The sequence below is a fragment of the Ixodes scapularis genome, unplaced genomic scaffold (assembly GCF_016920785.2).
Source record: "Ixodes scapularis isolate PalLabHiFi unplaced genomic scaffold, ASM1692078v2 PGA_scaffold1__304_contigs__length_218370807, whole genome shotgun sequence".
NCBI classification, from domain to species: domain Eukaryota; kingdom Metazoa; phylum Arthropoda; class Arachnida; order Ixodida; family Ixodidae; genus Ixodes; species Ixodes scapularis.
The window spans coordinates 59,268,264-59,289,569 of NW_024609846.1; the positions used below are offsets into that span (position 1 = coordinate 59,268,264).

General features: G+C 43.3%; 1 protein-coding gene across 1 annotated transcript; it reads right to left on the reverse strand.

The window, feature by feature from the left end:
- Window positions 1-13,495: 13,495 nt before the first annotated feature.
- LOC121832990 (monocarboxylate transporter 10-like) lies at window positions 13,496-18,890 on the reverse strand. Its single transcript, XM_042290506.1, has 3 exons — window positions 18,779-18,890; window positions 16,523-17,362; window positions 13,496-13,884 (listed from the first exon to the last, which is right to left on the reverse strand). Exons 1-3 carry the CDS (start codon window positions 18,873-18,875, stop codon window positions 13,616-13,618), a joined length of 1,206 nt encoding a protein of 401 aa, XP_042146440.1. The 5' UTR covers window positions 18,876-18,890; the 3' UTR covers window positions 13,496-13,615.
- Window positions 18,891-21,306: the final 2,416 nt, after the last annotated feature.

Here is a 21,306-nt window from a genome sequence, read left to right on the forward strand (position 1 = left end):
GTAAAACTTTGTAACCATAGATAACTATCACTGTCAATCAGATTGCATCTGTTCATGCAGAATGGGAATCTAAAGAAAATGAAACCGGAACTGGAAATGAAATATCATTTATGAGTCAATTAAACCTTGTTGTTGGCCTAGTTGGTTCATGATGCAGTCTAGAAGTGTTTTGCGTGACACAAGGGACAATCACAAGGGAGTAGACACGAACAAGCGCACGAAGAAACTAGTTGAAAGTTGCGCTCTCCTGTGTCTACTCCCTTGTGATTATCCCTTGTGTCGCGCGAAAACTTCTAGAGCGGATTTAGGAGGTACGGTTGTCCGGAGCTTTATTAAAATCAATTTCGAGAAAAATTTCCGCAGGAGAGGCACTCCAATCAGATTTAGTACATGGAAACAAAAAAGTACTTGAATATGTTAGTTCCAGCGAACATTGGTATTGTGCAATACTGATGATGAAATCTATATAGTTTCCTTGCATGATGATGGCATCAAATATAAACTTGATTCGATACACAATCTGTTATGATAAAGCAGAGACAAATAAGCACTTCTTATGAGTTGGGAATGCGAAAGCACTAATGCACAATTGGACGCCGCTGAATGCTCCTCGCTGGTGACTGCTGTGCCGCTTGGTGAGGCAACGGTGAGAGTGCGAAACCCTTCGCGGCGCGTGCTGAAATCACTAGCTGCGGGTACCGGTTGACGACGTTAGACCTTGAAGCGTAACGTTAGGCCTAACGTTAGGCTTAACCTTAGGCCTCACGCAACGTTACTGAAACACTCAGTTGGGAAACTGCCATAGAGACTTATCTGAAAAAGAGGCCCCGATCTGTCCTCGAGAACCGAGCTAATCACGTACACAACGCCGCCATTTCTCCCGCAGCGGCCACTCGAAGAACTGTACGTTACTTACTTCCCATAAATGCCCATCCCCTTTTCCCTTCCTACTGTCGAGCCCTTGTGCTGTATGGTTGGGTGGGCAGATGAGCCTAGCCCCTGTATGCACTGCGCTCAATAAAGTTGTGCTACCTACCTACTTTCCTTTATCGGCCATTTTGGAGCCGAAACAGATACTGCGGTAGAGGTTACAGGGGTGCCACCCCTGTCTCCCCAGTGGGCGTGCCGCAAATTACTACCGAAGTTAAAATGCACCTAGGTCGGGACGCGCTACCTGAAAGCACCGCTGAGGCATGGTTGTATAAAAACAATATTAATTGTGCCGCAAAACCCTGCAAACTAAAGATTTTAAAAACATAACGCGCCCCTCTTTTTGTACTAAACTCCAATAAATTTCATACAAAAAGAGTCGTTTCCGTTTGTTTTTGCGCAAAAATATGCTATGTAATGCTCAAGGTGACCACAGTACAGACAAATGATAAAGAGTGGCGCTGTTGTCGTATTTAGCTCGGTCTCGGTGGACGCCAGCGGCCCAAGTTTCGACGGCGAGTTTCCCAACTGAGTGTTTTAGTAACGTTGGCCTCACGTGAGGACAGCGCATAGCCGCATCCCCCCATCTCCCCCTGCGCCGCCAGTAATGCGGCTGGCTCTTGAGCAACGATGACGCCGTTGCTTTGGAGCCACATGACATGTCGCAGCCAATGGTAATTTAGGTACCGTTTCGTTCAGTCAAAATTTAGGTGCCCTTTCGCTCAGCCTTAATTGAGATGCCGTTTCGCTCAGTCAATGGGAATTAAGGTGCCGTTTTTCGCTGCGACAGAACTCTTAACGCCGGAATCGCTCAAATAACGCCGGCTTCACTCCATGGGACAGTCAATGCTTTCACATTAAAATGTTTAGGCGGCAATCTTTCATAGCAGCTGGGTTGACCAACTGCCAGACACTAGAGCTGCAGCCAACTGCGCGTGTTCGGATGTGTCGCGCGTGTACACAAGGAACAATGTGATCCTCTTCCACTTCCAGAAGAAAACTTCAATGCGTTAAAAATATTCTTCACCAAATAATATAAACAGCATTAAAATGTTTCAACACCGAAATAAATTTAATAAGGCACACGTTTTGGAAGTTCCATTCTGAAACGTGTGCCTTATGAAACCTGCCTTTCTCTTCAAACATATTTGAACATCCAAGGTAAAGCAGTCTACTAGACGAGGGGTTCCGAATCTTTTCGGCTAAGGATCCGGATCGAGGATATGTCGCGGTCTTGAGGACCGAAAAATAATTAAGTAAATATAAATGAAAAACAAAAACAACTAAATAATCCTGTACAAACATTTAGGAATAAAATTGAAAGTTGTAACAAATATAAATCAGTTTGAAATTTAATATTTCGCTAATTCCGACATTATGCAATAATTGAGACTCGGAAAACTAGTTCACACAGGGCAAAAGTCTAATGAGAATCAAAGAACTGACGCTGACAATATATAGGGTGACAGAAATTCCGAGGCTCTATCTAGAATGGGCCGTAAAAATTGGGGCCTGTAGGTCGCAATCAATACTTTTCATCAAAGGTGTATTTCACAGATAGGTTTTACCTTATACAATTACCAGGCGTAGCTCCCTTTTTGTAAAAAATAGGGCCAAAATATTTGCCATTGTCAACGGCGAGTTGTGACGCAGATAACCGATAACGTATTGATAGATGGCGCTAAACCTTTGACTTGGCTTGTTTATAAAGAAAACATCGAAACTGCCCACGACGACTGTGATCTATGAAAATTAACATAATCTTTTTGTAATTTATTTTCGGTCTAAAAAACGAAAGACGTTTACAATTCTCTGTGATGCCGAATTAGAGCGCAGCTCTTGAGGAGGAGGAGGGGAGGTTACGGAGGGAAGGGTATGCCCCTCCTCTCTTGCTCCCCTCCCATTTAGCGAGAAATTTTCGCTACATTTCCCGCTAAATTCAGCGGGAAAAATTCCCCGCTATACTTAGCGGGGGAATGTTTCCGCTAAACTTTGCAGAGATTTTTTTCTCTAAATTTAGTGCAGAAATTTTTCCGCTAAACTTAACGAGGAAGTTTCGGGCTAAATTTAGTGGGGAATTTTTCCGCTAAATCTAGCGGGAAATTGTTTTCGCTAAATTTAGCGGCGAATGTTTCCACTAAAGTTTGGGGGGGGGGGGGATTTTACACTAAATTTAGCGAGGAATTATTTCGCTAAATTTAGCGGGGAAATTTTTTGCTAAAGTTAGCTGGGGATTTTCCCACTATGTTTAACTAGGAAGTTCTCCGCTAAACTTAGCGGGAAATTTCTTTCGCTAAATTAAGCGGGAAACTTTTTGGCTGAATTTGAAGTGGAATTTTTTCCTGAATTTAGTGGGGAAATTTTTTCGCTTTTTTCCTCCTCCTCCTCCGTCGTAACCCTCGTGACGTCACGTGCGACGTCACGAGACACCCTATACAATAAACGTAATTATGAGAAACGTCCCATAATGCAACGTGCGGTTACGCCGATGGCGAAGACGACGCCGCTCAAGCCGGAAAAGGGGGCCTAATAGCTGAGCTCTTAGGCGCACGTAAATGCGCGTAAACGCGGACAATGATAGCAAAACTTGAAGTAACAAAAATAAAAGAAAACCCGGTTGCATAACCACGGCTCTCTTGTTTCCGATGAACTTCATCTGGATTTCGTCTGCTTTCTTTTCCTGGTCGGCTACATCTTTCGACGCGGGTCTCAAGGTAGCGTCATCTATCAATTTGTGCGTCATACGCGTTCCGCCACTTGACGTCGTCCACGTCGCCGTCCGTCTTTGACCCTGGCAAGATTGTTGGCCCTATTTTGTACACAAAGGGAGCTACGCCTTGTAATTTTACAGGGTAAAACTCACCTGTGAAATACACTTTTGCCAAAAAGTTTAGATTGAAACGTGCAGGCACCGATATTTAAGGCTCATTTTAGATCGCGCATCGGCATTTGAGACACCCTATACAATAGATACGACATAGTTCACTAAGCCCAATATACATGCGAACGCAAAGATATTTTAAGTAACGTAGTTACACAGATATGAAGTAAAGGACCAAGAATAGTGATGCTGGTGATGCCAATGTCTAATGAATAATGGATGTGATGAGAAAACATGCTCTACGTTTCTCTCATATTTTTTTTTTTTTTTTTAATCTTTGTCTACGCGGTTGGTGCGCGTTGCGGAGCCGTTTCTTTTCTCGCGCTTATCGTTTGTTCCTATAGCAGAGGGCCTGCTGGAAGCGAACCGGGCTTTATCAAAAGGGCCGTGGCCAGCCAGACGCCGATCGAAAGACCTTTCACGGGCCGGGGTTTGAAGGCCTCTGCTCTGAAGTGCGGCGCTTTAGGACAACTCCCGCTTTAGAGCAAGTTGCTCTAAAGCAAGCATTTCTCTAAAGCTTCCGAGTTATTTGTGGCTTTTCCAACAACTTTTTTATGCTAGTCAGTGCACACCGTAAATAATATAGACTTCGATAGAATCAAATACAATATAATTTATTCGCGTAAAATAGTAGATATGAATAAGTAAATAAGTGAAAACAAGAAAGATTGGTTACAATAAGCTACCAGCTTGAAGGAAATTAGCGTATTGATTTTGAACGATGTTGCTCCGAATACCAAATTTTGTTTCACGTTAGGTTCGACTAAAGCCGCTAGGTAAGAGCTTCCTACTAGTAGTAATACTTTTTTAGGCGCCTACTGCGTGACGGGGCAGGTTTTAGGAAGCGGATGGCGGCGCACAGCAGAGGTTTTAACTGAATGCCGCCATTTTGTTCCCGCGGAATGCGCTTCGCCATTCTTTCATACTGATAAGTGCACGTTGTAAACTGAATAGACTTCAATAGAATCTAATGTAATAGAGTTTATTCACGTAAAATAGTAAATATTATGAACAGCGATGGCCCATAGAGCTTCTCTGGGCCAGACCCGAGCCAAAGCTACGATCCGTCGGAGTAATCAAGAAGAGCCAAAAGTGCGTCGTCACGGCGCTTGTCATCATTGTGTGTCGGCTATCATCAACTAACACGCACATTGAGTGCGGCGGTATCCTGCGCGTCTTTATGTGCGTGATTGGCTTAGCCGATGATCTCCAACGCACAAAGATGACATTGGGCTAGACAATACACTTTTAGCGATTTTTGCTTAGCTCTATCTGATGTGTTCGTACACTCCAAGAAACATAGGAGAAAAAAGGTAGCAGCGGCGCATTTTCCTCCCTTCTACTGACGCGCCCCAAGCGGACACGAGAAGAAGGGAGGAACGAGAAGTTTTTCTCCTTCTCCAGGCAGGCGGGAGAAATCTTTCGCCCTCCCGACTCATCTCGACTCACTAATTTTACCATACTAAGGGTAAAAGCTGAGCTAGTTGGTTCTGAGACATCTTGGGTAAAACCAGCTGAACAAAGCTGGTTTTGTTCAGCCTCAGCGCCGAAGCTTGAGGCTGTTGATAAGGTAGTTCTCTTACGCCAAATAGCCGCAAAAGCCCCACAAGACAGAGGTCCACAGATCATTGAAGATGGTCTTCAGGTTCGTGTTAGCCTACACCGCCAGGCCCAGGCCAAGGGAAACTTTGGTTCCGTTATACAAGAGCTCAGGAGCAAACAACTTAACTTATATGTTTCAGACAAGCAAGGTGGCTTCGTCGTTCTACCATCCCACATATACAAGGAAAACGCTCACCAGGCCATAGCCAAGAACTTCGTTCAAGTCGATAATCACCGCACCAAAGCAGCCAAACAAGCCATCCTCAGATTTCTCGGTGACACTCAACAGGCGGGTCTCATAACCAAGATCAAAGCGGCAAAAAAAGACTTATTATCAGTGTTTTTTTCAGCCAAGACTCACAAGGAGGGAGTTCCCTTTCGGGCCATTGTCTCGGAACGAACCACCTGGCAGGCCTGCGTGTCCAAATTTCTGACCCAACAACTATCCAATGTACAAATCAAAGCCCCTTTCCGAATACAAAATTCAGAGCACGTAATATCCTTCCTTCAAGAACAGGGACACCTCATAGCCTCCGGGTTCTCTATAGATGTACAAGACATGTACTATTCTATCCCCACACAAGCCTCCTACAAATCATTCAAACCACCATCGAAGAAATAGGCCTTTTTAATTTCCAAAATAATGCAGGGATGAGCGTAGGTCGTTTCTTAGAAATTCTACAATGTTACCTGTCAGCCACTGTAGTAGATCATCAAGAACACCAGTACGTGCAAAAGAGTGGAGTGTGCATCGGCTCACAAGTGGCTCCTCTTTTATGTGATATTTTTCTTGCCATGTGTGGACGAGCCATCCAGAAGGTACTAAAAGATACACGCATAGCGGGTATCCTTAGATACGTGGACGACTTTCTTATTCTATCCACCACAAAAATTAACGAAAAAGAAGACGGATGCCTCAACACCACCATGACACTATTCCAACAAAGCTGTTTGGGTCTAACCTTCACCTATGAGACTCCTGTGGACGATTCCATTCGGTTTCTAGATTTAGCTTTGACATTCAAAACAGGACATGTATGTTGGAAATATCAAGCACGATCAGGGAAGGAATTTCTTCCTTTTGAATCGGAACATTCTAAGAACGTAAAACAAGCTGTCGCCATCTCAGCCCTTACAGCTAGTCTAAAGAAATCATGTCCACATCAAGTACAACAAAGTTTTGACACCCAAATGTCTCGGCTTCATAACGCGGGATACCCGAAACCCATGATGGCCTCCATCTGTGAAAAAATATGCCGCACCATCAAGACAAAAAAAAGCTACGAGTCAACAAACAAGAAAACCCAGACCACCCTTTGTAGTGATACCATATATTCACGGGGTTACCCATAAGTTAAAAAAGATAGCGAACCGGCAAAACGTGCGAGTCATCTGCTCGGCACCTAACAAGGCCTATTCAATGTGCCGCAAAATTAATCAGGTACCAATCAACACCAAGGAAAAGTGTAACACCAGGCACCGAACACAATACGCTCCTTGTGAAAAGGAAGTTATATATAACATACCGCTAACATGTGGCTGCTTCTACATCGGACAGACCGGTCGATGTATTAACGACCGAGCACGTGAACATGCAGCGAACCTTAGGAACCTTGCGGGACCAGGAAATTTAGCTGCCCATTGTCGGACATGCCTGTGTACAGCAGAGCTCCACCATCTTCACATAATGGGACACCATAGAAACCGGGTTGCAAGGGAGGTTTTAGAGGCCTTTGCTATCGGCGAAGGAGACGACAAGTGCGTGAGCATCCCTTCACTTACCTTACAAGCCAAAGAAAAACTCTTTCTACACGGCACCTTTCGTGGGTAATTGATAAAAATCGGGAGAAAAAAAAATAAGAGCAAAAATAAGAGCAATGAGAAAGAAGAAGAAAAAGGATGATTGGAGATGAATTAATAGAAGAAGAGGAAGATTTAATAAAAAAACAGTTGGTAGTCCAGCGGTCGGTTCGCCAATTTTTTCTCCTGTCACTTTCCTTCCTTTGTTCAGCTGGTTTTACCCAAGATGACTAATTTTATCAAACGAGCAAACGAAGCTGCTAGAAACAGCGATGTTCCGGAGCAGTGCCAGCAGCGCTACGTTCACTGGGTAAGATGGCCGTCTCCGGATTGCGGGGCCCACGCGTCGGCGGAACCACGTGAAACTGTGTCGACGTTTCCGACGTTATGAAAATCGCGGAAACTGCGTCCAAGACAGGCAGGTTTTGCTGCCGGGTACCTGCATGCCTTCTGTGCTGAGTTCGGTTCTGTTTTCCGATGCCGAGTGCCAAACGGCAATCAGCGTGGTTCTGTATTTCTGCGTGTCAGCAACATAGCAGCAACATCGTGATGGCAGTGTTGTGCGTTGTGAACAGAAGACTGGAATTATCACCGATTTGACCGTGTGGTTGAGTATCTGTGGTGTAACAACAAAATGAGATTATGTAAACTGTCGGTCGGGCCGTGATATGAGGGGGCGGGTGTCGCACGTTGACATTCCGCTTTACATTAAAAGGTTTAAGACCATTTGAGGGATTAGGTGCAATCGATCGACGTACGGGTAGTAATGTTGGAACGCTGACCTGAATCATAAGCTCCTATCGTATACAGTGGCCAATGTGGCTGACGGTTGTCTCCTCTCCGAGAGCGATTGCGCTCTGGGGGAAGAACTGAACAGTACGAAAATATGACGGAAAGTACGCGTCTTTACAGTTTAGAATTTTTAGCATAAAAAATAATAAGTAATATCGAAAAAAAAGTTATCCTTTATTTTGCTGTTTAAATATACTAAGGTTCATGGAGAAATTGCCCTCTAAGTGGCGCGCTGGAATGAGCGCTAGAAGTTTTTGAGCTCGCCACGGCGTAGCTCCGTACACTTAACACCTGCCACAAGTCGCGGCTTTGACTGCATTCAAGTTGATCGAAAAGCGATTTTTCTGCCCGTGAAGCATCACCTCCAGCTGAGTGAATATCCGCTTTATAGATATTAATTCAAGACGACAATTGCAGCCGTGCGCGAACAGCACAAATGGAAAAACAAACACTACAATAAAAATACTGCCTACAACGTGCCATGCGGGGAAGCAAACACGTGGCAAGGAACCGCATGGAGTGGCTTGATTTATTGTCTTTTAAATAATTACGGCATGATCAAGCGTTTTCTTTTTACTTAGAGATTCATCCTCTGAGCCATTCAAAATACTCTCAGAGGTATGTCATTGCTGGAAAAAGATCAACATGCTGGGAATATTTCTTATTGCTTAGGCAGTCACCGTAAAACTTTGTACGTTTAAAACGAGCATTATGAAAGACGGAAACGCAGAGCTCGGGAGCAGTGATTGTGTTAGTGTGCTGTTCTATTGATGTTTGTATGTGCCATGTATCTGTATGCGCTCAATGTATGTTCAGATGATGCTTGTAGTATGCGTGATATGTTTACTTATGTGTATAATAAGGTTCCCGAAGATCCCGAAGCACAATGGTGGCGTGAGGAAATAAAAATATTGTTACGGTGAAAACGATGATGATTTATTTGTAGCTGGGTAATGGCGGTAGACAGAGGATTGAATCCCTTGCTGCGAGCGCGCTGGCGATCCTCTACCTCTTCTTCTCTAGGCATCTCATGAGCTCTGTAATATTACCCCCCCTCCAAGAAGCCACAACGTCTCGTCGTTGAGCTACGTGGTCGTTGGGAGGATATATGGCTTGAGCCGAAGCACGTGCACTGTGTCCCTTTCCCTGCGACGTCTGTCATTTTGTTGCTCGAGGGGTTCAATGACGTATGTAACGTCGCTCAACTGGTGATGTATCCGGTATGGTCCTGTATAGCGGTGGAGAAGTTTGTCAGCAAGTCCGACATGACGTTGCGGTGTCCACAGCAATACAAGGTCACCAGGAGAGTATTGGATGTGTCGATGAGAGCTATCGTAGCGGGCACACTGGCGTTCTTGTGAGTCAAGCGTGCGTATGCGAGCTAATTGACGAGCTTCTTCAGCCCGACTTATGGCATCGGATGTAAATTCGGTGAGGGAAGCGTCTGGTTGGGGTGGAAGGAGGGAGTCAAGCATTAATGGTGGTTCACGGCCGAAGAGGAGAAAAAAAGGTGTGAAACCAGTAGTACCGATCATTCCGTTCACCCCCATCAACCTTGACGCCGTCTGTGGAAGCGCTCCGCCGCATCTGACTGATCTCCAGCCCATAGCCCTGCAACACAGCCCCCGCCTCAATGATGCCATGAAGACAGGACGACATGAAGTGACAGACGTAAGCGAGGAACCATTAAGAGTGTTACGTGATGACTTGAGGACGCGATTGCGAGACGATGATTGTGACGACTGAGAGCTACGAGAATTGACGATCCCCTGCCCCGTCCCCAGCCCAATCTTGTGAAGGCATGACGGATGTTCCCCATCCCGTACAGTGTCGTCGCGGGGCTGTGACTGGTGCTTCGGTCGGTAATGCTGCTAGAGCGTCTTCCGGTCATGGAACTGCGACAGGTTCTCATTTCGCGGCAGGCAGCAGTGCTTTGTTCATTTGTCTTCATCAGTTTCTGTTTTGTTTGCGTGCATATTTTCCTTACGTGTTCTTCATTCATCGGCCGGGTCGTCCTCTTCCAAGGAGGGGGTAATGTGACGATAAAGAAGACGACGCTGCGGCAGTGGTGTGCACTACTATCGCGCGCTAGGCCCACGCGCTAGGCCTTGCCGCCATTAAATGATTCGGCTTCATCATGTGAACATCCTTGTCTTCTCCTGCCGGCCCCGCATCTCGGTAACAATATTTTTTGTAGAACATGAATTTAACGGTACCTAGTGCCACCTAACCTAGTTACTTGCAATTACTCTGCTTGACTCTACCATCTGGAGGCAAGCGATTTAACCTATTGTTTGCCATTCCTCCATGATGTGGGGTTGACGAAGCCGTTGTGACTCGAGGAATATCAAAGCTAAGACTTAAAGTGCGCGAGGTAACTGGGTATTGGTTGTCTTCGTTCTTTGAATGTGTTAAAACAGCTCAGAAAGGCGAAGGACCAGTAAAAGGAAACACAAAGACACAGTGCTGATGCAACTGAATTTTTACTTCTGCGCCATTCAGCAAGTAAGCTTAAAACGAGATAAACATACAAGCAATCGACCCGATAACATGCTTAGATATGAGAGTGTTTTTAACTCCTCAATCGAGATCGCGTGGTTTATGGGCCGCTTTTGCAATACAAGGTTCGAGGGAGAAGCGAAAGCGTCGATCTTATACAAGCGCCTCTATAACATTTGCTTAGCCTCTTCTCTGTCATCCTTCTCGCCACTCGACAGCGCGCGCATCCGCATGGTCAATAAGTCTACGTGATTATTTCCGCCATTAAATTCCAAACGTTCTCCATAGTCTGAATTACCCATACAAAAATGGTCTATGGTTGTCTATGGGAAATCACATGACAGGCTATCACCCCCTGTGGCCCTCTATTGTCGGCTTTAGAAATCTGCAGCTACAGCCAGCTATAGAACAGTCTATGGCCCTGTGTCTAAAGGCTGGGAACCAATAAATTTTCTCTACCCGCCTATAAAAAATTATATGGCCCTGTGTCTAAAAACTGGGAAACAATAAATATTCTTTACACGCCTATAGAAAATCACTACCGGCACTTACCTTTTTAGGAAAAACGCTCCAAGTTAGAAAATTAAAGCAATACTACTTTTTTGTAATACCGGTAACAAAACATGGCCCAAGCTATGTTCTCTGCTGTTGCAACGATTTGTGAAAACCAGTAATATCGTTTGTTTGAAAAATATATTGAAATACTTGTGCAACAATTAAAGTTGATTATTACCCCCCCCCCCCACACACACACACACACAAAAGTGAAAATCGAATACACTGGCACCAAACATTGCAATCAAGCAATAGCTTGATTGCAATCTTCAGCACCGGTGTACTCCATTTAATCACTGCATTGTCAACATGATTCATCAAACTTATTCAACATATAATTATTAAAATTTAGTTAATTAGCCTAATGATCTAGATTTTCTTTCTTTTAATGGTGCTAAATTAAGAGATGTGGGCTATTCCAAGAGACAATTCAAATAATGTATGAAGTACGAGTAATATTCGCTCCGCCTCTCCGTGTTTATGTGACAAAAGATGGCAGTCACCGGCCTAGTCGGATTCAAAAATAAGACTGCCATATATAGAGCTAGTGCGAACGGCCAGTATAAAGACAGAAACGCAGAGCTCGTCTGTAGTGTTCGGATTAGTGTGCTGCTGTATTGATGTCTGTTTGTGCCATGTACGTGTATGCGCTCAATATATGTTCACCTGATGCTTGTAGTATACGTAATGTGTCTAGATGTGCGTATAGTACAGGTTCCCGAAGATCCCGATCCGCAATGGTGGCCTGAGGAAATAAAAATATTTTTCTGTAGAACATGAATTGGGCGGTACCTAGCGCCACCTAGCCTAGCTACTTGCAATTACTCTGCTTGACCCTGCCATCTGATGGCAAGCGATTTAAACTTCTTTCACGCTATGCGATAAACAGCGGCTTCGAGTTTGTTCTTTTGAGAGCGGCTTTTGGTTTCGGGGATTGGTTTGCCATTCCTCCGTGATGTGCGGTTGAAAGAATTGTGGCTTGAAAAACAGCAAAGGTAAGAGGTAAAGGGCGCGAAGTAACTGGGTATCGGTTGTCTCCGTTTAACATCGCAGTGCTGACGACTAGAAGACTGAGTAACTGCTTTCGAAACGGAGCTTTCTGTACCTGCGGGGGGAATCTGGCTTCGGAAATAAACACAGTTCGAGGAAAGCTCGTGTTACACTTTTATTTGCTGCTCCTCTCGTCCCGTACAAGAGACGCAGTGTCCTCGTTAAGCCTCACTGAGCTCGATTTGCTCGACTCAGGGCTGCCATAATGAGGTGCAAGCGGCAGAGGGACTATTTGCTCCCCTGCTTCAGGAACGAAAGTTTCTCCCTTTCTACAGGAACATAGGTTACAAGACCGTTCTTCTCCTTAAGGAGGACGATCGATACCCTTTTTCTAAGAGTGTGAGAACTGTCTCTAAAAGAAAAACTACATTAAATCGCGAGTTTTCTTGCCATACTCTTTATTGTAATTGTCATCACCAGCATTGCTACTCGTAGCTTACTGCTTTGTGTCCGCGTAACTACGGCAAAATTCCTTTGCATTCTCATGTACATCGTGCTTTGCGTCTTGTATCATAATACCTTCCTAAATTGTCCTCATCAGACCTACCATTCTAGTTACACTTCTGGCGTGTGTAAATATGCCAACGTTCTTGAACTTTGATCTATGCAGGGTGAGTTCTCTACGTCACATTTATTTTGTAATCTCATAGTTAGCAATGTATTTTATTTAAAAACTATACATATTCAGCACCTTTACATTTCTTAATTATTGCTCTAGTTTAAATTTTTGTATCTATATTATTATTTAGGCTTATTGATTTGGTATTTCCTCATTTACATTTTCTCAACTGTTTTACGGCCTTTGAGGCTGCGGCAGGTCCCAAAGTCGGCCCTCTGTCCAAACGTTTTGACACCCATGTTCTATCAATTAAACATGCTTTCGCGCTTCCGGTAACTCTAATGAAAACACAGTTGCGACTTTAGAAAGTGTGGGGGGGGGGGGGTGTACAAAACGGGGAAAATTAATTATACTCAGTCACGAGGCATCTAGTTGGGCTAGTTGGTGGTGCATACTTGTTTGGTCGAACAGCGCTAAAAAAGTAGGACCAGGACCAGGAAACACACAGACAGCGCCCTGTCTGTGTGTTTCCTCGTCCTGCTCCTACGTGTTTTAGCGTTTTTCCCACCAATCAAGTATTCTACTGAGCAACCTTTTTTGTTAGAGGCATCGTTTAAAATTAAGAGAAACAAAGTCATGAACGCAGGTTCTTTACTTCAAGAAAATCACACGTGCGAATCTCTGTTAGGGCTTGTGAAATGGCTGTGGGATATGTCGTTCCATATTTGAGGGTTCTTCTATTTGAATTTGCTCTTTTATAAGATACGGCAAAAACAATGAAAGATGGGCTGTGAGGTAGTTTCTTAAAAGTTTAACTAGAAAAAAAAATTAAAATATGAGATATACTTCGTTAAGTTGATTTAGAATCACTGCCAACTCCTTACTGCAGATTTGATTTAGTTTATGATATCCATGTAACAAAATCTTCTCTACACATTGCTAGACAGTCACGTTGATGCAGAAGTGTTTGTTGGAGCAGCAGACAATGCTTCCACATCACTATCACAAGGTTGCGTAGTGGCGAAGACTGGTTGACAGTAGAATGAGTGTCCGGCAACTTGATTTATACAGCGTCTTTCCTTCTCCACTTTCCAAACTTTTTGTGAGCGCCTTTCGAAGCAAACCACCGCGGACCAAAGAATTCCGAGCACAAGTAGACCCCCGGCAAGAATCCTGTACATGCCATCGTAGGAGCCAATCTTATCCCTAAAATGCCCTGAAATAGAAGAATAAATGTGCATTAAAAGCAGTATAAAGATGTACTACGAGGATCCAAAACTCCGTAAATATTGTTTTTAATTTTGCCCCAAGAATTCGTAATTATAATCTTTGTGACGCTGGATGAAATCAGAGGAAGTTTATCTGATAAGTCTGCGGACAATTGAGATATTGGTCGTTTGCATCATCACGCGTTAAACATTTTATCTTGAGTGATTCCCTTGAAACGGACCGCGTCATATGTGGCAATACGCACCTTTGCTTTTGCGGGACTCCAGCGTTCTTGATTTAATTGTAATTTATTGAAACATACAATCCTGTCAGCCCCTCAATCTCGGGCTCGTTTTTCAACATGTGGTAGATAAAGTGACAGCAGTCATTCTAAGAATTGAAAAAAAAAAAAAAAAAAAACGCTAACAAAAATGCCCTACCCCCCTTCTTCGGACTATTACAACTCTACGCTGAAAACGGCTTGATGAAAATGTCATAATTGAGAATATAATGTTTAAATGAAACTGAAGTCATAAAAAAATGAGAAACCAATATTTAAAAAAAAAGCGAAAAGGTAGCGTTTTTTAGATACTTATCAATCAATGTTTGCATCTGTTCGTTGTTGTCTTTGCCCAATTAAAACATTACTCACTCATAGAGCGCGAGAAGCTTGGCCCACAATTGACGCTTGGAAGAAAGACATTTCAATCACGTCGTCACTTGTGTCGTCGGCGCACCCACCAAAGGCGCGCTAGCGACTTAGTAGCGGCATGATTAAAACAACGTCACTCTGACAAACGTCGTTGTGAGCAGGGGTTGCGACGCTCTCTTTGAGTGCAATTTCTAAATCAGGCGACAAGACGCGAAAAGTTAGGGATTAACGTCTCAAAAACCTTTATACTTTCGATCTTTTTTTTTTTTTGCAATTGATTTGGTTTTTAAAATCAATTACCGTAAACAGTGGAATTGTATCATGCCCTAAAACATGTTATTACAAAGTAAATGAACATTTGACGGAATTAGTTAACTTTCCGTGAAAATTATCCCGTTATATAATGTCCGCCGAGCATGATAAGTACATGGCGAACACAAAACTTATCTAACTCTCACCCCCTATTTTTTTTATCTGCTCGAATAAAACATACACCCTCTGGTATTTACAAATATAATCATTCAAGAGCAGATCCAGACCAATTTCCTAAACCGGGTTTTCTGTATAGCAAGACTAGTAAGACATTTTTATTATTTTTATTTCAAGAATAAAAAATGAAACACGTTTACAATCCCCTGTAATGCCGAATTACATTGCGATTCTTGAGGAGGAGGAGGTGAAGGTATGGAGAGGAGGGTATGCCCCTTCTCCTCATCCGTACCCTCCCCTTTTCGTCTCCTGCTCCGCCGCCATTGAGCGGAAAATTTTTGCTAAATTTCCCGCTAAATTTAGCGGGGAAATTGTTCCGCTAAATTTAGCGGGGAATATGTTTGCTAAATTTAGCGGGAGAAAATTTCCACTAAATTTAGTCGAGAAATGTTTCCGCAAAATTAGCGGGGAAATTTTTTCCTTAAACTTAAGCGGAAATTTTTCCGCTAAAGCTAGCGGGCAATTTTTTCCGCTAAATTTAGCGCAAAAAGTCTCTCCTCCTCCTCCTCCCCCTCCCTTGTAACCCTCGTGACGTCACATGTGACGTCATTATGGAAATGTCCCATAATGCAACGCGTGGTTACGTCGACGGCGACGCCGACGCCGTTCGAGCCGGCAGCGGGCGCCTAAGAGCTGCGCTCTAGAAAAATTTCCTCTGTCAACGGCCCTTTCCGGCAGGCTAAAATGCTTATAGATGTATAGCCATTCAGGTACTAGAAGCATAGATTATTACTAAATTCTTTGAAGCGATTTGTTTTAGGATCAGTTAATAATAGTGCAGCTCGTCTTTCAATATTATTGGCTACCCTTGTTAACGGTATAGTTATAAAAGTTACCAAATTATCTATACCTGTTTTCACCTCAGGAACCGTAGTAAAACAAGTCCTGCTCCTCGCGGAGCATTACTCATTTCCCCCTTTAAGTGGAGAATTAAGATATTTGCAGGGGCAATTTAGGTTAGATAAATGTTATCTTATCAAGAGGTGCACGTTCCAAACGCCAAAAGCATCGCTTTTTCCTCCGAGGACCAAACCTTGCAAGAACTACTTCGCGCCGCGTATGAACAATGCGCAAAACTTCCTTTTTTCTTGAGGTGAAAACGGGTATAAGTAGCATTGTTTAGTGACTACGTTAAAATCAATAAAAAAATCATAAAAGCTTATAAAGTGATGTCGCGTGAGGAAAGACCAAAAACTTGTTCGTGTCTTACGCGTTTTTGTGCGTCACTTGTCTCCTTTTGCGTTCGCATACAAACAAAAATTACATTCTTGCGAATACTTATATTTGTAGGACGCGGGAATATGCGGACGTTAAGGTGTATACACTGTTAATTTTAAGGAGACAGCCACTTGTCTACAACTTATAAGTAAATGTTGCCAATATTGCAATGCATATTCCAATTAGCCTTGGCTCATGTGGTATAAAGAAAGTAGCAGTGTGCTTCTTTTCTGGTTACTATTACGTGCAATGTTCGCTCTGTCAAACGCACAGTGAAAATACCTACCGATAAATAGGGGCTTGAGTATGAAGAGTGGTCCGGCCACCGTTCCCACAAGACCGAAGCTAATGGGAAGACGCTGCTGGTCCACATATTCGGCCATTAGTGCTGGGTAGGTGGAAACACCACAACCAATAAAGGTTCCTAAGACAAGGCATATGACAACAAGTCCAGTGTACGACTCCACTCGAGGCAGTATCATAAGAATCAGTCCCATTAACGTGTAGTTGATCATCGCCAACGTGCTTCGCCGGAGGTAGCCCCTGTCTGCCAGCACAGGCAGGCACAGCCTTCCCAAGGTGTCCGTTACGGAAAATAGCGGAATGAGTGATACAGCGTCTGAAACGTTGCTACCTCGGTCCGTGGCAAAGTCAACGACGGTAGCCATAAAGACGTCGAAAGTGTATCCAAACAAAATATATGAGGCGAGAACGACGTAGAACATCGGAGTTTGCAGAACGGTTAGTCCGTGCATTAAGCTTCCTGTGGCTGGGCGTGAATTCTTTGCTGGCGACTTCACAGAATTGGGCTCTGGCTGATCAACGGTGTGCACTATTTGTTTCGGCCGCCTGCTCGCAAGTTTGTCCTGATGGCGCTTCCGTCTTATCCACTCGGGTTCTTTCAGGATGAGGCTGACTGCTGTGACGTGCATCAGGATGGCGCCGAAGATCCTGATGCTGCTCTTGAAGTTGTAGGTCTCTCGCAAAAAGAGCAGCAGTCTCGGAAACACGAAGGCTGAGCTTGTAGAACCACTGTACGTGATTCCAAATGCGAGACCCTTGTATTTGTCGAAATATTGGGTTATTATCACCGGCAGCATCATGAAGACCAGTCCAGCTCCAAAGCCTGTTTTCAAAGAAACAAACATGTCCGCTATTCTAACTTAAGAACATTATAGTCACTGACAGAATGATAACACCAGAGAGGTTTTTCAGTTGCCCCCCTCCAGAGCGAGTTCCCGACCTTCGACAACGCTTCGGCCTCTTGTGGGTTTCGAGCACTCTCGCGCAACCAAAGCATGGCGGAAGGCAGCGAGCGTAAGCTGGACGCCGGGTGTTGGAAAGAGGCGCCCTGCCATTCTCATCTTGTCAGTGACTACAGGGTGATTCAAGGAGAGGCCAGGCTCTTTAAATCGACCGCAAAATTCGGTTTTTTGACCTATCGCGCTACGACCTTGTGCAGCGTTACCCACAGATGGCGCTTTTTTTTTTTTTTGTAAGGTTTGCAAAACGCGAACTTACCTGAAAAAAGGGTAAAGAAACAAAAAGCTTAGCTCCTATGGAAACGCAGCGACGCCACCGGTCTTCAAACAACACGGCGCCGTTTCGCACGGGAGACAAGAAATGGCACAAGCGGTCGCGACGCCAACTGCCACCAACGATCGAGCATACGACGCCAAGAGCCGGCGTTTTTAGCAGACAAGGAACTGCAGTTCCTTGTTGTTACCGCGCATATTTTTCTTTCTGCGACTGTCGCCGCGTGCGGAACGCGCGCCGCTTTTGAGTTGAAAGGATTGTCTGCTAAAGACGCCGGCTCTCGGCGCCGTATGCTCGTTCGTTGGTGGCGTTTGTTGCGCCATCTCTTGTCTCCCGTGCAAAACGGCGCCGTGTTGTTTGAAAACCGGTGGTTTCACTGCGTTTGCATAGAAGCCAAGCCTTTTTCTTTCTTTACTTTTTGCTCCAGGTAAGATCGCTCTTTGCAAATTTTACAAAAAAGAAAAATGCGCCATCTGTAGGCAACGCTGCACAAAATCGTAGAGCGATAGGTTAAGAAACCGAATTTTGCGGTCGATTTAAAGAGCCTGGCTTTTCCTTGAATCACCTTGTAGATAGGATCATTTCAGTAGAGAGTGGTACGTTTAAAGCATGAAACAGCAGACACGCTTGGATCCTACTTAAATCAGTAGAGTAATGCTTAAAAGCTTAGAAATGCTAAACTCGTTCACTTTAGCGTTCCAGAGATTCCGCTTTACAGTATAATTTTCAAGAACCTATATGGTGGTCGTAGCAAAAAAGTGCCGGATTAAGGACGCGTGCGCCACTTGGAATTAGTCCTCAGTTTTAAAATTAGATGACGTCCTATAATTTTATATAAGGTTAACACTTTGCTTATCGTCGCCACTGGAATCATGAATTTCAGTGTATGTTACAGCAAATGACCAAATAACAAAACAGTCGACAGTGGAATTCAACTTGGCCTGTTGGTTGCTCTGAATCAATGATCTGCCCCATAAATCATTCGATACAGCTAGTGTTCACTTACCGAACAAAATACCTTGTGTTATGGACACCCAGAGAATGTTGGGAGCAAAGCTGGAGGAGATAATGCCAATCCACATAATGATGCTCCCGGCAATCATGGGTGGCTTTGCCGTGTATTTCTGACAGACCGGCCCGGCCACAATACCTAAAAGTAAGAAAACATTTTTTATTGCGCTCGTTATTAAGGAACATAGTAATTTTTTTTTATAGTCTGTAAGCTGTTGAAACTCGAATGTAATCTTATTTTTTATAACGCATTTTCCCTCTCGATGCCGGTAGGTTTCCTTTAGCAGGTCAGCAACGCTCATTATGACTTTAAATTATGAGCCAAATGCAATGTAAGCTTGCTACTGCAAGTTTTGATTTTTTGCAGATGCATTAGGGACTTCCTGTCCAGCTTTCTTAGTCTCTGCTTTTCTTTGTTTTGTGTGAACGAAAACTTTCTTTGAGCCGAAATTTCGAAACTAGCCTCGACTTTCCGCGACCCTAACTGATCCGACATGACTTGAACCGAATCTTATGGAGTTTTTAGCACAACTTGGCTCGAAACCAATCGATTTTCGTAAAGGTGGCTCATGTTAAATAGAATCCAAGAGTCTAGAATTGCATGCTAAATTAAATATACCGCATTTAATCGATTACTACAAACAATGTGGCTCTGTAAAACCTCAGGACGCCGCCATCTTACCCGCTCGGGGTACGCTTGGGCACGTAATAATCTGATCACGACGCCTTAGCAAGGCGTCGTAATCCGATTATGACGCGTCCAAGCACACCCCGAGCGAGGAAGATGGCGGCGCCCTGAAGTCGGACTTGCAAACATCTACAGCAGTGTACTACGTTGAAGACTTACCGAATTCCGAGACAGAAAAAGCAAACGAAACTGAGACATTCACAGGAACCATCTTAACGTGAGGTCATTCCACGCGTTCCAGAAGTCATAAGGCTGCTTCTTTTGACCGCGATGACTCGCTATCCCTGCACTCCGCCGAGAATATAACGATCAGGCGGCTCAAATACTATTCTTCGATTACTTAAACGAAAATAAAATATATATAAATATACATATATATATATATATTTTTTTTTTTTTTTTTTTTGCGGCAAAGTTTTGCGCGTGTTGGGGGACCCTCCAACGCACGAAATGAATTGGGGCACTCATTATGCTAAATTTGTGTTTGCTGTTACAGGGTGTCGTAGCCATTTATTTGCGAAAATTAGGTGTAGAATAATGAGACACGAAACAATTTATAAGGGGCAGTTTTGTCTGGTCCTGACAAAAACTAAAATGTCGGTGAGAAGCTTCACATATTTACATCCAGATGACTGTTTATGAGGGCGAACCTTCGGCCGTTTGACGATCAGTGTGAAATTGCTCGTTGGTAACATCTAAACTTTGAAAACAATTCGCAGTAGGTAAAACAATAAAATAGGAGAGACCCAAAGTCTTGGTAACTGTGCCACGAAGTTTTGTATATATATATATATATATATATATATATATATATATATATATATATATATATATATATATATATATATATATATATATATATATATATATATATATAAATATATATATATATATATATATATATATATATGGGTGGTTTCATCTGAAATCGTGCAGGCAAAAAGGGTCGAATTTTTAATTTCGATGAAAAAAATATATGTTATGGCGCCGTTTCCAAAACCGCAGTCGACACAAACCGCAACTTCGTCGGATTTTTTGTTCTCGACTTGTGAATTTTAAAAGAGGCCGCGGCGAAAAGCAGTGTTTTTCACACCCGTCGTGGGTCGGATGTTTCGCTTGATCTCCCGCCATGAATTTTCAGTCCACATTATATTATCTTTTTTGAAGCACTCTGTGGACACATTTAAAAGGCTCCGATACCATGAAATAATTTTAGGCCTTTTGTTTTTTTTCTGTAAAACTGTCAAAAACGCCTCCTCGGTCAATTGTTGACGAACTTTGACAATAAATTACTGACGATCTACTTGGGTTACACCGATATTTTTTATGTCCACGGAAGGCCCAAAACACGCTCTTTATATTTATAATAAAATACCTTGGCTGTATAAAATATCCTTTGCGGTACGTTTACGTTAATATTGTGCAAAAACCAAAAAGTACGATTTTTGAAACAGATTTTCTCAAAAAACCCATTTTTTATTTTTTTTCATTTTTTGTTCAAATGTAGATATGATAGTTGTCTACACGAAAATTAAGCCTAGAAAGTGTATATTTTGTTTGCATGTTTTATATTTAGGCCCGAATATCGGAAAAAGACGTCTTTGTTTTGCAAGACCTAAGTGAGACATAGCGACCCATGCGTCTCTATGAATTGTGAAAAAGTTTTCTTGAATTTTCTTCTGCATTTTGTAATCAATTATAAATGGATTTTGTGGTATTGAATATTTATGTATGTTTTGATAAGAGCGGGAACCATGAGATACATATCTAACCAAATCAGCAGGCCTAGTAGACTTTCAATAACCAAAAGGCACAGACGTTGTTTTGTTTCGATT